General features: G+C 40.1%; 1 protein-coding gene across 1 annotated transcript in view; it reads right to left on the reverse strand.

Moving 5' to 3' along the window:
- Positions 1 to 531: 531 nt before the first annotated feature.
- The window catches only part of NPL (N-acetylneuraminate pyruvate lyase (dihydrodipicolinate synthase)), a 39,309-nt gene continuing 27,004 nt past the window's right edge, over positions 532 to 12,836 (reverse strand). Inside the window, exons 8-12 of the mRNA XM_011942111.1 lie at positions 11,052 to 11,200; positions 10,878 to 10,924; positions 7,223 to 7,307; positions 4,828 to 4,867; positions 532 to 1,932 (exon numbers count right to left, since the gene is read on the reverse strand). Coding sequence (XP_011797501.1) covers positions 1,748 to 1,932; positions 4,828 to 4,867; positions 7,223 to 7,307; positions 10,878 to 10,924; positions 11,052 to 11,200 — 506 coding nt within the window. The 3' untranslated portion in view covers positions 532 to 1,747. The remainder of the gene's footprint in view (positions 1,933 to 4,827; positions 4,868 to 7,222; positions 7,308 to 10,877; positions 10,925 to 11,051; positions 11,201 to 12,836) is intronic.

The raw sequence follows: 12,836 nt of genomic DNA on the forward strand, positions 1-12,836 counted from the left end.
GAAATATTTCACATGCCATTACTATAGTTTTAATGTTAAAAACAATTTAGGAATATATTATAAACAAAACAATAAGTTCATAGTATTCCAAAATTTTACTTGCTAAGTGCACTATTAATAGCCTACTGCTATATGATATTCATTTCTAAGCTACTGGATGTTAACAGAGCTAAACTCAGACCTGATCATTTTAAAATCATATCTCTCTTTATGTTCACAAAAGCTCATTAACCATCCTAAAAATCCTCTAAGCACTGACTTCACAAAAGCAAAAATAGAAAAATAGTTCTTTGTTTATTGGATACCCAAGAATTAATTTTAAAATTTAAATTTGGCTTTAGTATCATTAAGTAAGGATATCACATCCTCAGAACCAAAAAGTAACAAAAAACTCATTTTCTTCTTTCAGGAAATTAACAGCTAAAAAGGCAAAAAGGGGGTTGAGGATATATAAATATAACAACTTTTAACTAGCTAATTAAAGAGAGGATTAGCAAAGATAATTGAAGTCTACTTATAATTTCAAATTTGCATTTTGAAAAAGTGTTATTTTTAATTCAAAGAGATTAAAATAAGGAGCTAAACTGATATGAATTTCAAATACTCTTTCTCTGCCAATGACCAAAACAATTAGAGATGAAATGAAAACAAAATCTTAGGTAATTAACAGACTGGATAGTCAAGTTTAAAATCAGTAAGGGTTAACTGTCAATATACTTTGATATCAGAAAGCTTACATCAAGGTTTGTTAGAAGGGAGATTAAACAGTTGTTGATATGTTACACAGAAAGAAAAGAGTAAAAGGAGGTATGGAGAGAAAGCTGTGAGTCCTTTGGGTCCTCCCCAAATCTTCTATCACTAAAGAAAAGTAACTGGTTGCAAGTGTGATAGGATAGTAACAGTAGCCTCTAGGCTCACTGCAGAAAGGAAGTCGGCCTTTGATTTCAATAATTTAGGGTCCTGTGGGAGAGACAGTCTTCTCAGTGGAGAAAGGGGAAGATTGTGGTGCCTAGAGGAAGAGCCCTTTGGTTCTTTGAAACTTTGAGTTTTCTGTATAGCAAAAAGTGGAGACTTAAATTCATCTTTGGGGAAGACCTTTTCCTTTGTTATGAGAAAGCTGCCCTTTACTTAGTTATAGGAACTGAAACAAGTCCTCACCTGACCCAACGTTTCTGAAGAGAGGAAAGTGGTGACATCGGAATGAATTCAAAAGCATCCATTCTAGAGTTAGACTGAGCAACCAGATGAGCTGGTGTATTTCGAGTCGTATATAGTTGAGACATGTTATAGTTTGGTATTAAAGTGCCTGTCTAAATGCAGTAGCTCAGAGTTTTCCTAGATTCCAAATGAATATTTATTAAAATGAAGACATATTATAGTGGTTCAAAATTAGACAACTTTAAAATAGGATTAGGAACCAGAAATTGAGATGAGAGCTCCTAAAGACAGATGGAATTAATCAATTACAATTTTCCTCTGATTCCATTTTATCCGTATAAACAGAAATTTCTCCACAAAAAAATCTGTGAAATGAATGACTTAGAGTTGTGACTCCTAGAGTTTTTGCCCCTTCACAAAATAAGACTTTTAAAGGCTCACAATAGGTACCTCAATGCTTGTCGATTGATGTGAGAGTTCATTTGCTAGGAGAGTTTATTCAAGTTCATCTAAAATTCCCTGAGAAAAGAATGCACTATTTAAGGTAGATTATGTCTCAAGGTACAAAACCTGATTTGATAGAGAGGCACTAGCTACTAGCTTCCAAGCTTCCATCCTTTAAATCAGTGAAAGAAAGGAAATCCAGGCTCTTCAGTTTAGCTTCAGCACTATCAGTAAACTCCCTGGAGGCTTTCTGCAGTGGAAGCCGGGGTGGGCCCATTGGAATCCCAGAGACCAGAGTCATGATGGCTTTGGTCTGTGACACTCCAAAACCTAGACAGGAAAAATAAATTAGGAAACATGACTGGTACTGTCTGTCTCTCCACAAACATCCTAAGAAGGAGATCATACGCTAACAGCAACTACTACAACAAGGTAAGATTAAAACAAAAGATGGGAACATTTCTAGTCAATATGACAGATGAGCAATCATTTGAAATCCCTCTTCCTGCTTCAAACACATAGAAATGCTGGAAAATTTTAAAAGTTGATCACAGTAAAAGAAAACGAAGACTCAAGGTTAATCTTAAACCCAAGAAGGAGAAGCCAAAGGTGTCAGGAATAAAGAGGTCAGAAAGGTGAGGAGAAGCTGATGCCAAACAGCCCTTGAGGATAATCTGATTTAGGAATATACTATTGTTGATCAAAGGAGGTAGGACTTTATTGCCAGGATGAAATTTAGTTTAAGCTTATTTAGGAAGTCCCTGAGAAATGCAGTACTTAAGGTGGCTTATGACTCAACGCTGCTGTTTTCATGCTGGTGTTATACGGCTGGGATGGCAATGGAAAATGAAGCCTTAGATCTGTGCATGGTGAGAAGCTGGAATTAAACTCCCTATGTAAAACCGGTAGTCAGCCTTCTATGAAAAGCAATAAAAAAACCCAGCCCACTGTTCTGGGGATAGGGAAGAAAGCTTGACTTCTACTAGGCTTGTGGATGGAAACAATCTCATGAAAGAAATCTCAAGCCTGAGCCAAAGGTGAATGCTGGATCCCAATGTACGTTACACACTTAGTATAGGTACTATACTAAGAAATTAACCCAAAGACTGGTTAGAACTGGTGGAACTACAGTGTCCTAGCAGAAGCAAATGTAAACCCACTTGATAGGGTACCTTACAACCTAATGTTCAGTGGGTTACCTAGAAAACAATGGTCTCTGAAGATGAGCTGAAAAGCTAAAAATTACAAAGCTCATGAAGATAAGCAGCAGCATGAGAACTAGCACATTCAAAAATGACGAAACTTACATCCTAATAGTAGATAACAAAATTCTGAAAGAGACTTCTCAGAGATAAAAGGAGGAATAGAAGTCATAGGCTACGAGAAGAATGGTAGAGTATAAAACAATCAACAAGAAATATTGAAAAAAATATATATTTAGGGAAATTAAACAGTGAAAACATAGCTAAAGAATTAGCGATTTTCAAGGTAGAGCTAAGGAAATAATCCAGAATACAGCATAGAAAGATATGTTAAATATTTTTTTTAAATTGAGATACAGATTGAGAAAATCCAAAATACAACTAATAGACTTTCAGAATGACAGATTTGAGTAAATGCAGTCAAAACATTCTTTACGGATAACAGAGAATTTTTTCAGAACTAAAGAAAGACAAAGCCTTCAGATTGGAGACACAGATGGTATAGAAGATCAGGTACACTGTTAATATGTAAAAAGCATAACTAATAATTATCCATCATAATCCCCAATCCCCATTTTCTAAAATGTCTGTAATTTGTTTTCTTAGCTGGCTATTGCTTTCAGATTCAAGATGTAAGAACTAACCTTCTTTTGCTAAGTTAACTTAGTTACAGTAAAAACTGAGCATTGGGAAGGAAAATATTAGCCTGATTGAATATACAGTAGGCCTCCCTTGTCTGCAGTTTCACTTTCCATGGTTTCAGTTACCTGTGGTCAACTGCAGTCCAAAAATAATAAGATATTTTGAGAGACAGAGAGACTGACCACAGTCATATAACTTTTATTGCAGTATATTGTTATAATTGTTCTATTTTATTATTAGTTACTGTTTATCTCTTACTATGCCTAATTTATAAATTAAACTTCACCATAGGTATGTATGTACAGGAAAAAACATGGTATATGTAGGGTTTCGTACTATCTGCAATTTCAGGCATCCACTGGTCATCTTGGAACATATCCCCCTGAGATAAGTGGGCACTACTGCACACATCAATCTTTTAGTTTGTCTAAAATTTTAATAGTTCAATACCTATTTTAATGTACTTTAGGAACATAATAATTATCACACCAAACCCACAATTTTGTGAAAACATTGCTTAGAACAAGGGAACAACAGGTAGTTCACAGCACTGGAGGCACACAAATGTGCGAAAATCATGAAAGTGGAAAAACAAACAGAATGCCCTTGAGGGAGGAAGAGAGCAGGTTGAGAACCCTACAAGAATGAGGGGCATAACACACAAGAGGTGCTTGGGGGAGAGGGAGGAGTTGCCAGGATTATGCAGAACTCTGACAGAGAGCAGGGAGGCCTGCCAAAAATAAACTTAAAAATTTTCCTGCATTAACGCAGATTCAATTGGCCCAAGGGCCAATCTCTTGCAGAGGAAGAGTGGATGGTGGCATTTGTCATTTGTTATGAGAGATTTAAGACACTCTGGAGAGGTTTCTCTACTCAAATTCACTGTATTTCTCCCCACCACTGCTCCCCAATTTTACTTTGTCATATTATCCAAACCTCTATCCATTTAAGCTTACTTGTGTTAATAAACTCTGTTTAAATTGTAAATACTCTTGGGAGAGCTGTCAATCATTCACAATTTAGTAAGATCTGTATTTAGACTGCCTTCCTCCAAGCACCTAGGCTGAAATCAACCTCAATGCAGTAGTAGAATTTTAATAAGCAGAGGCAAGTAAAGGGAGGGAGTGCTGACGGTTTAGAAGAGAAAGAATGGAAAATGGGGTAAGTATGTGCTAAAATGGAGAAGGCTGCCAAAGATTTTCCAACTAGGTTTACTTCACAGTTTTATATGGTTGGCCCCGAGGGTTAATAAGGGAAACAGAACTCTGCTTGCAGCAGACCATTAAAAGGCGTTCTTGTTGAACTCCCAGAGAAAGTGATGGTATTCCATTTTCTTTACATTCTCCAGCAGCAAACAAAGCAGAAGACATGTGGCACTTACCTAGTTTGACCACAAAGTTGATAAATCTCTGGATACAAAACTAGAAAAGAACAAACATATCTATAGTTAGTATTATTGAACTGTGTAAACAATGTAAATAATGTAGAAGTCAAATGACAGAAACCCTAAAAAGTCTGCACACCTTCATTTACTAAAGGTCTGCCAGAGTGGAGAAAAATAGCCAAGTGAAAATGACTGGGATCCATCCAGGCTAAGGTAAGATCTTTTCATACATGTAGGCTTTACAGAATGGGCCCATGCAGAAAAGAAGCTTCAATGATGGAATTCTACAAGAGAGTAAAGATGGGAATCACACCCCTTATCCATCTGGCTTACATGGGTAAACTTATCAGTTAGTGCAGTGGTTTTTAAACTCGGGTACATATAGCTCTGGGGTACCTTCCAGGATGCCTAAGGAGCATGTGGCCAAGGTTAAGATTTATGGGAATCAATTTCTAGATCCTCAACTTTCATAAATGCTGTTTTCTAAAATTGATGAGCATAAGAATTGGCGTGAAGTGGAGGTGCAGGTTGTTGTAATTTCACTCATGTAAATAGAACACAGGGCACTTAAGTACATTAAAGTGAATGAGATCAATTTAGCCCTAACTTTTCGTCTGCTTCTTCACTTGACTAAAAGCTCTTTAAGAGCAGAAACCACCTTCACTGAAATTATGTACTGAGTAAATAAGACTCGCTCACACGTGCCTTCTTAAGAAGAAACAGAGAATGTGGTAAACTAAGTTCCTTACCAACATCGTTTTCAATGGGATGTTTTATTTAGAGTGGGACTAAGAGGGGAAAAAAGATGGAGACTGGATCAACCAATAAGAGAAGCCATTGAATGGAAGGGTCAACATTATAGCTGCTTTAGTCTACTCTATTTATGATTTCCCTGTTCTGCTCAGAACAGGTTAGAATTTTCAGAAATAACTTTTCTAGGAAACTGGGCAGGGTGGCGGGAACCATCAGTGCAAGGAGACGGCAGAGTATGCACAATTCATTCTTCTTACCCTTATCTAAACCAAAGTCTTGTCAATATTTAGTTGATTTGGCATAGCTTCCTAGATCCCTACCTTGTTCCTGTTCTTAGTTTCAGCTGGTCTGAGGATAGATAAAGGCGAATATTACATATGGTATTTAAACTTTAAGGAAGAAGAAGATTTATGATGGCTCAATTTTGAGGCCTATGGGTAGGGAATAATTAACCACTCTGGATTCTGCTTCTTCATGTTCTCTCTGGGCTAGGGCTGCAGGTCACTCCCTTTAACCCCCAGGATGCTTTGTACTTCTGATCTGTAATCTCTGAATACCCTGATGGCAGCCTGTCCTGTTCAGAAAGATCCTACAGCCAAGCTTTATTAGGACCAACCACTTGCTTCAGTCACGTCTTTCCATTCCCACTTATCTTCTTGGGATACACCTCTCAACCACTTATACTATCCTGAAAATCCTCATGCCTCTCAGACCCCAAAAGTCTTGCTCTCATCTCTACCCTACTTTCTGCCACTTCATTCCATTTACACTTTAGAACCATGTGTTAGAACCAGATGTTAGCTGGGCATGGTGGCGCATGCCTGTAGTCCCAGCTACTCAGGAGGCTGAGGCGAGAGGACTGCTTGAGCCCAGGAGGATTCAAGGCTGCAGTGAGCTATGATCACATCACTGAGCTCCAGCCTGGGCAACAGAGCAAAACCCTATCTCTAAATAAAAAAGAACAAGTTGTTGAGACTGTTCCACCCTTCAACTGAGGCTCTTCTTTCCCTGGATGGCTAGGCTGTCCTCCATGGAACATTCACAGCAGCCACTATGTCCTCTGGAGTCTTCCCAGCAACATATCAGCTTCTGCTGGTTTTTCCTTCCTGTCTCAAATCCTGTATCTACTTTGGATCACTCACTAGGCACTTATTTCTTTCCTGGTGGATGTTTCTAGTTCTCAGCACATTTCCAGGGTGAACAAGACTGACCTGCCCTGACTTTGAATGAAGCCTTCCCCATTTTAGGTTACCATCTTCATAGCTTCCTCATATTCTGTGATAACTCTGGTGTGATGTCCTCAAGGGGACAGCCTGTGGTCATTTTCCCAGAAATCTATGGCCATTATATTATAGTCACAAAAGTACTTTGAAGATAGAGTAAAAATAAGATCCTTTCTAGGAGGAAGAGAGGAGCCATCCCTGTATGGGTCCTGTCCTGATTAGACATGTCGGGAACACAGAAAATGGGGACAGCTTTCTTTGGTTTTAGACAAGAAAAAGTACAAAACAGAAGAAAGGTAAAGAAAGAGGCAGCTGGGCAATTTTAATGAGGGCAGGCATGGTAGAGAGAAGAAAAAGAATCCTCAAGTGGGGAAGAAAAAAGGCTGTGATTTATGGGAAGGGAAGAAAACGTTTACCTGATAGTTCAGGGCTAAAGAGAGGTCCTTTCGTTCAAAAGCCTCCAACATCTGGTTTGTCTTTTTTCCCAGGTAGTTATAGGTACTGGCAAGACAATAACAAATACTGTAGGTTCAATAACTCAACAGGAAAGGTCCAGATCTTCAAATCCCTCTGCTGTTTAAAAGGGAAAAAATACACCTAGTCCTCCTAAAGTCTGTTTTTGGGTCCTAATCTATTAGGGGATCAGACTGTCTTCAGTTCTGAGTTTTCCAGCAATACTAAGCAGTACTGCAGAGAAGGGATTGAGACAAAAGGGGATAAAGGAAGAAAAGCGGAAAAAAGATAAAGAAAAAAAAATGGAGGTGTCTTTGCTAGCAAGCGACTGAGGCCAGCTCTTGCCCTAGGGTACACACAGGTGCAATGCTAGACAAGAACTGTGGATAAAATGTAGCATCTGAGGTGAGTCCTAAAAGCCTTATGCTGAAACACTGGGTGGATGGAGCACCATGAAAGCAGGGGCAAATCCTAACAAATTACCCATATTCCTTGCTCATGTGTATATTACTTAAAAACTAGTTTCTAGATAGTAATATTAATAATAATGATAATAAAATGAGGGATCATTTACTAGGTGCCTATTATATTATAGGTGCTTGGCATAAATCATGTTTAATCCTTGTAAAACCCTGCAAGGTAGGCCTGGTTTTTATTTTGATTAAAGAAGGGCTTCAGAGTTTCCACAAAAACTTTCCATTGCTTCATGTTGTCTTCTATAACAATTCAACAAAAATGAAGGTGAGAATAGTTATTTGATCTGATAAAATATTTTTGTGGACTTATAAAACTCTCCAACTCTACCTATAAAGATAAATATCTTAAATAAATCACTGAATTCTTAGAGAAACCGGCAAGGTAAAAGGTTATAGAAACTCATAATAAGGATATTTCCCCAAGTTCTTTAAATTCAAATGGCTTCTCCCATAGTAAGTCGGTATCAGAAAATGTATTTATCTTGATGTACCAATAACAGAAATGTTGTTGGACTTATATATATAGAACCGGGCTCAACAGCAAGGAATTCCAGGAATGTGAAGCTCAGGTTATCTTCTGGTAATACAGTAAGGAAGAACAATGTCTGAGGAGCTTCAGAATACTAAAATTTGAATCCCAGTGGTCTTAGGCTTATCCTTGGTTAGACAGAAAGGTGATTATAGCTAGGGAGAAATGAAGTTTAACCAAATGTACTTGCCTTATAGATTATGTTGACAGAATTAAAATGCTTAGTATGGAGGCCAAAAAGCAGGAGCCAAAAAAGTAAGACTTTCCAGGCGGAAAAAGGTTTAATGGTGATATGGTTTGGATCTGTGTCCCTGCCCAAATCTCAGGTTGAAATGTAATCCCCAGTGCTAGAGGTGGGGCCTGGTGGGAGGTGACTGGATCACGGGGGCAGTTTCTCATGGTTTAACATATCCCCCTTTGTGCCATTGTCATGATAGTGAGTTCTCGTGAGATCCAGTTATTTAAAAGTGTGTGCCACCTCACTTCCTCCCTCCTGCTCTGGCCACGAAAGATGTGCCTGCCTTAGCCTTCCGCCATGACTGAAAGTTTCCTTCAGAAGCCAAGGACACGCTACCACGCTTCCTGCACAGCCTGCAGAACTGTGAGCCAATTAAACCTCTTTTCTTATACATTTCTCAGTTATTTCTTTATAGCAATGTGAGAATGAATTAACACACGTGGGCAGCAAATACAACATTCAAATTTCCTCAGTAGAAATAGCCCTGTAGTTACAATGGCTGTCATAGGCCATCTTGGCTTGGTGAACAAGCCATTTATATTATTCAACTCAGTCACTCTTCCTCACAGCCAGGCTCACCAAGACATGTTATAAATGTTATTTTGCTCCCCTGGTACCTTTCAGTTAATGCAAACATTTAATTCAATCTGCTTGGAAACATATTCTAATGAATTAAGTTAACATGTACAGTGGACATGCTAATTGAATTGCCTGTCTTTTGCTAAGTAGGCATTGGGCCACATGATTCTGGTTGGACCTGACACGGACACTTGCCTAGGCAGTGCTATCTAATGATGTCCCAAAATGCCACGCTTGGGCAGCCATGATTGGCCATGTGCATGCTGAAGCAGAGAAAGCCCATTTGGATACAGAGAGAGAGAAGAGAAATAAAGAGATGTGCAGAAAGATGTAGCGGTGAGTCTCTCCAAAAAACCACATATGGAAGATAATCTGCCTTGGCTGTTGAGATTCTGCAGTTCTTGGCTTTCATCTTCTCTGAGGCCTGGTTTTACATCCTCCTCTTGGGCTCTGTGTGGTTTCCCAGAATTTTATAATAACGTGTCTTCTTGTACATAAGGTAGTTTAAATGGGTTTCTGTTACTTGTAACCAAATAATTTCCAACGAAGATAGAATTCACAAAGTGCGAGTCCATCCTTGAGACACTGGTCACCAGGGTCTATAGCACTAAGCGTCAGTTCCCGCTAAGGTCTAGCCCTGTGCATGTGCTCAATTCATGTGCTCATGTGTCTCACCTCTAACTGCAACAGATGCTTCTAAACAATGACTGAATTTCTTTTTTATCCTTTTTCTTTTTTTTTGAGATGGAGTCTTGCTCTGTCACCCAGGCTGGAGTGCAGTGGCTTGATCTCAGCTCACTGCAACCTCTGTCTCCTGGGTTCAAGTGATTCTCATGCCTCAGGTCCCAAGTAGCTGGGATCACAGGTGCCTGCCACCGTATCTGGCTTCTTTTTTTTTTTTTTTAGACAGAGTTTCGCTCTTGTTGCCCAGGCTAGAGTGCAGTGGTGCGATCTCGGCTCACTGCAACCTCCGCCTTCCAGTTTCAAGCAACTCTCCTGCCTCAGCCTCCCAAGTAGCTGGGATTACAGGCAGCTAATTTTTGTATTTTTACTAGAGACAGGGTTTCACCAGGCTGATCTCAAACTGGTGACCTTGTGATCCACCTGCCTCAGCCTCCCAAAGTGTTGAGATTACAGGCATGAGCCACTGCATCCAGACCATTTTTTAAAAGTTTTAGTAGAGAGGGGGTTTCACCATGTTGGCCAGGCTGGTTTAGAACTCCTGACCTCAAGTGATCCGCCTACCTTGGCCTCCCAAAGTGCTGGGATTACAGGTATGAGCCACCATGCCCAGCCCAATGACTGAATTTCTAACAAACAACTAAGCACTATTTAATTCCCTTTCACTGGAAAGATGTGGAAAAGAAAGGAAACTTCTATTAGAAAGGATACACATGTAAGAAATACAGCTACTTGGGCCGGGCGCGGTGGCTCATGCCTATAATCCCAGCACTTTGGGAGGCCGAGGTGGGTGGATTACGAGATCAGGAGATCGAGACCATCCTGGCTAACACGGTGAAACCCCGTCTCTACTAAAAAAATACAAAAAATTAGCCGGGCATGGTGGTGGGCGCCTGTAGTCCCAGCAACTCGGGAGGCTGAGGCAGAAGAATGGCATGAACTCGGGAGGTGGAGCTTGCAGTGAGCCGAGATCACACCACTGCACTCCAGCCTGGGCAGCTGAGCAAGATTCTGTCTCAACAACAACAACAACAAAAAAGAAATACAGCTACTTTGGTGATGAATGCCTTGATGGGGGACTTTATAATCATTGGGAAGAAATGAGTCATGCTTACCTGCCCACTGCTCCAGTTGCTCCCATCACCAGAGCACTCAGCAGTTGCTAATCAGAAACAAAGGATATTCACTTTTATAAAAAAGAGAAAGAAAAGAGATGCTACTATATAAATAGCTACACAAATTGTTTTGGAGGGAACTGACCTGCTGCAACATGCTAGGGGGTGACTTACCTCATCCACCCCAAAAAGGAAAGCAAACTGTTGCTGGCGATTCTGGTCAACACATTGCCCGAAGTCTAAGAGATCTGTATCACTGAATTTCAGCCCTTGGAAGGTGGGGATCTTATCCTGAATCCCGTCCAACAACTCCTCAGCACGAACTGCTCAAAATAATAAGCACCTCATCAATCTGCACATCTCCAGGAAATAACATCTCATATAGTGCCACGCATCTGCAGTGAGCTGCCACAAGCTGCTGTCAGCCAGAACTGACTGCAGACTAGGCATAATCACTTCTCCCTGACTAGCAGCTCCTATGTACTTGTCCAATTATAATCCTAAACTTCCCATTCCTTGAAGGCAGTAGATGGATATTTGTGAAGTGTAAATATATATTTGGTCTTAGTCCCTGGTTCCTGAGACAAAGTACCTAAAACCCTTGTAGACAGGGGTGCTAGGAGAGTATTTTATTCTAACACTTGGTCTTTGACCCTTATTCCTGACACAGAGTTCCCAAGACCTTTGTAATTTCCTGAGAGATAGGAGCATCTGACACAAATCTCCTAAACCCCTTGGAATCTCCAAAGTGATATGTATATTTCTGTATGCTACAAAGTTTACTGATGACTAGATCTCCTAGATAGCCTCAGGATGAGGGCTGGTTGCCAGGGGAACCAACCATGTACTTAAGAGGGTTGGAACTTTCAGTCACACGCTTGGCCTCTGGGGAGGAGAGCGGGGCTAAAGATTGAGTCGATCACCCATGGCCAATGATGTACTCAATCATGCCTACATAATGAAGCCTCCATAAAAACTCAAAAGGACAGGGACTCTGTGTTGCTGAACACATGAAGGTGCCTGGAGGATGGCTTGTTCAGAGAGGGCATGAAACTCCATGCCCCTTCACACATATCTTACCCTATGCATCTCTTCTTCTGGTTATCTATTTCCTTTGTAATAAATGAGCAATAGTAAGTAAAGTGTTTCAGTTCTGCGAACTGCTGTAGCACATTAATTGAACACAAGGAGGGGGTAATTGGAACCCTGATTTATAGCCAGCTGGTAGGAAGTACAGGCCACAACCTGGGACTTGAGACTGGCATTGAAGTGGGGGCAGTACTGTGGGACTAAGCCCTTAACCTGTGGGATTCAATGCTAACTCCAGTAGCCAATGTCAGAACTGAATCCAATTAGAGGACACCCAGTTCGTCTGTGATGAAGAATTGGTTGTTGGTGGGGAGAAATGCCCACACGCATTTTGGTGGCCAGAGGTAAAATGTTTTGCGTTGAGTGCTAAAATGTTTTGCGTTGAGTAGAGAATAGGAAAAGCAGTTTTGTTTTTTTTTTCCCTTCAGAATGTTTATAAAGTACAGCCTCCATTTTTCCTCTAATGGAATGTAGAAAAGAGTGGGATTTTTAAAATAATCTAAGAAATTTCAGCTAATTGTAAAACTCTTCTCTCTGGAGAAATACAGTAATAACAAAAGAAAAGCTAGAAGAGAAGTCAGAAGAGATCAGAGGACTTTCCTATGTGCTATAGGCACTAAGAATACAATAGGTTCAAGGTAGACACACTCCTCTCCTAGTGAGGCTTACAGACTCATGTCTTCTCAATAAGAAGAAGGGGTGTGGGTGGTAAAGACGAAAAGTATGTGCTACAAGTGCCCAGAGATCAGATTTCCTTTCATACCTAATAACTTCCATTTTATAGCAGTGTCAATGATTGATAAGGGCTGGGACTTTAGAGTGACATTTAGAAGCAACTCAAACTGCCCAGTCAGTGGTGGTGTGCTTTTG

Source organism: Colobus angolensis, unplaced genomic scaffold (genome assembly GCF_000951035.1).
Source record: "Colobus angolensis palliatus isolate OR3802 unplaced genomic scaffold, Cang.pa_1.0 Scaffold206, whole genome shotgun sequence".
NCBI lineage: Eukaryota > Metazoa > Chordata > Mammalia > Primates > Cercopithecidae > Colobus > Colobus angolensis.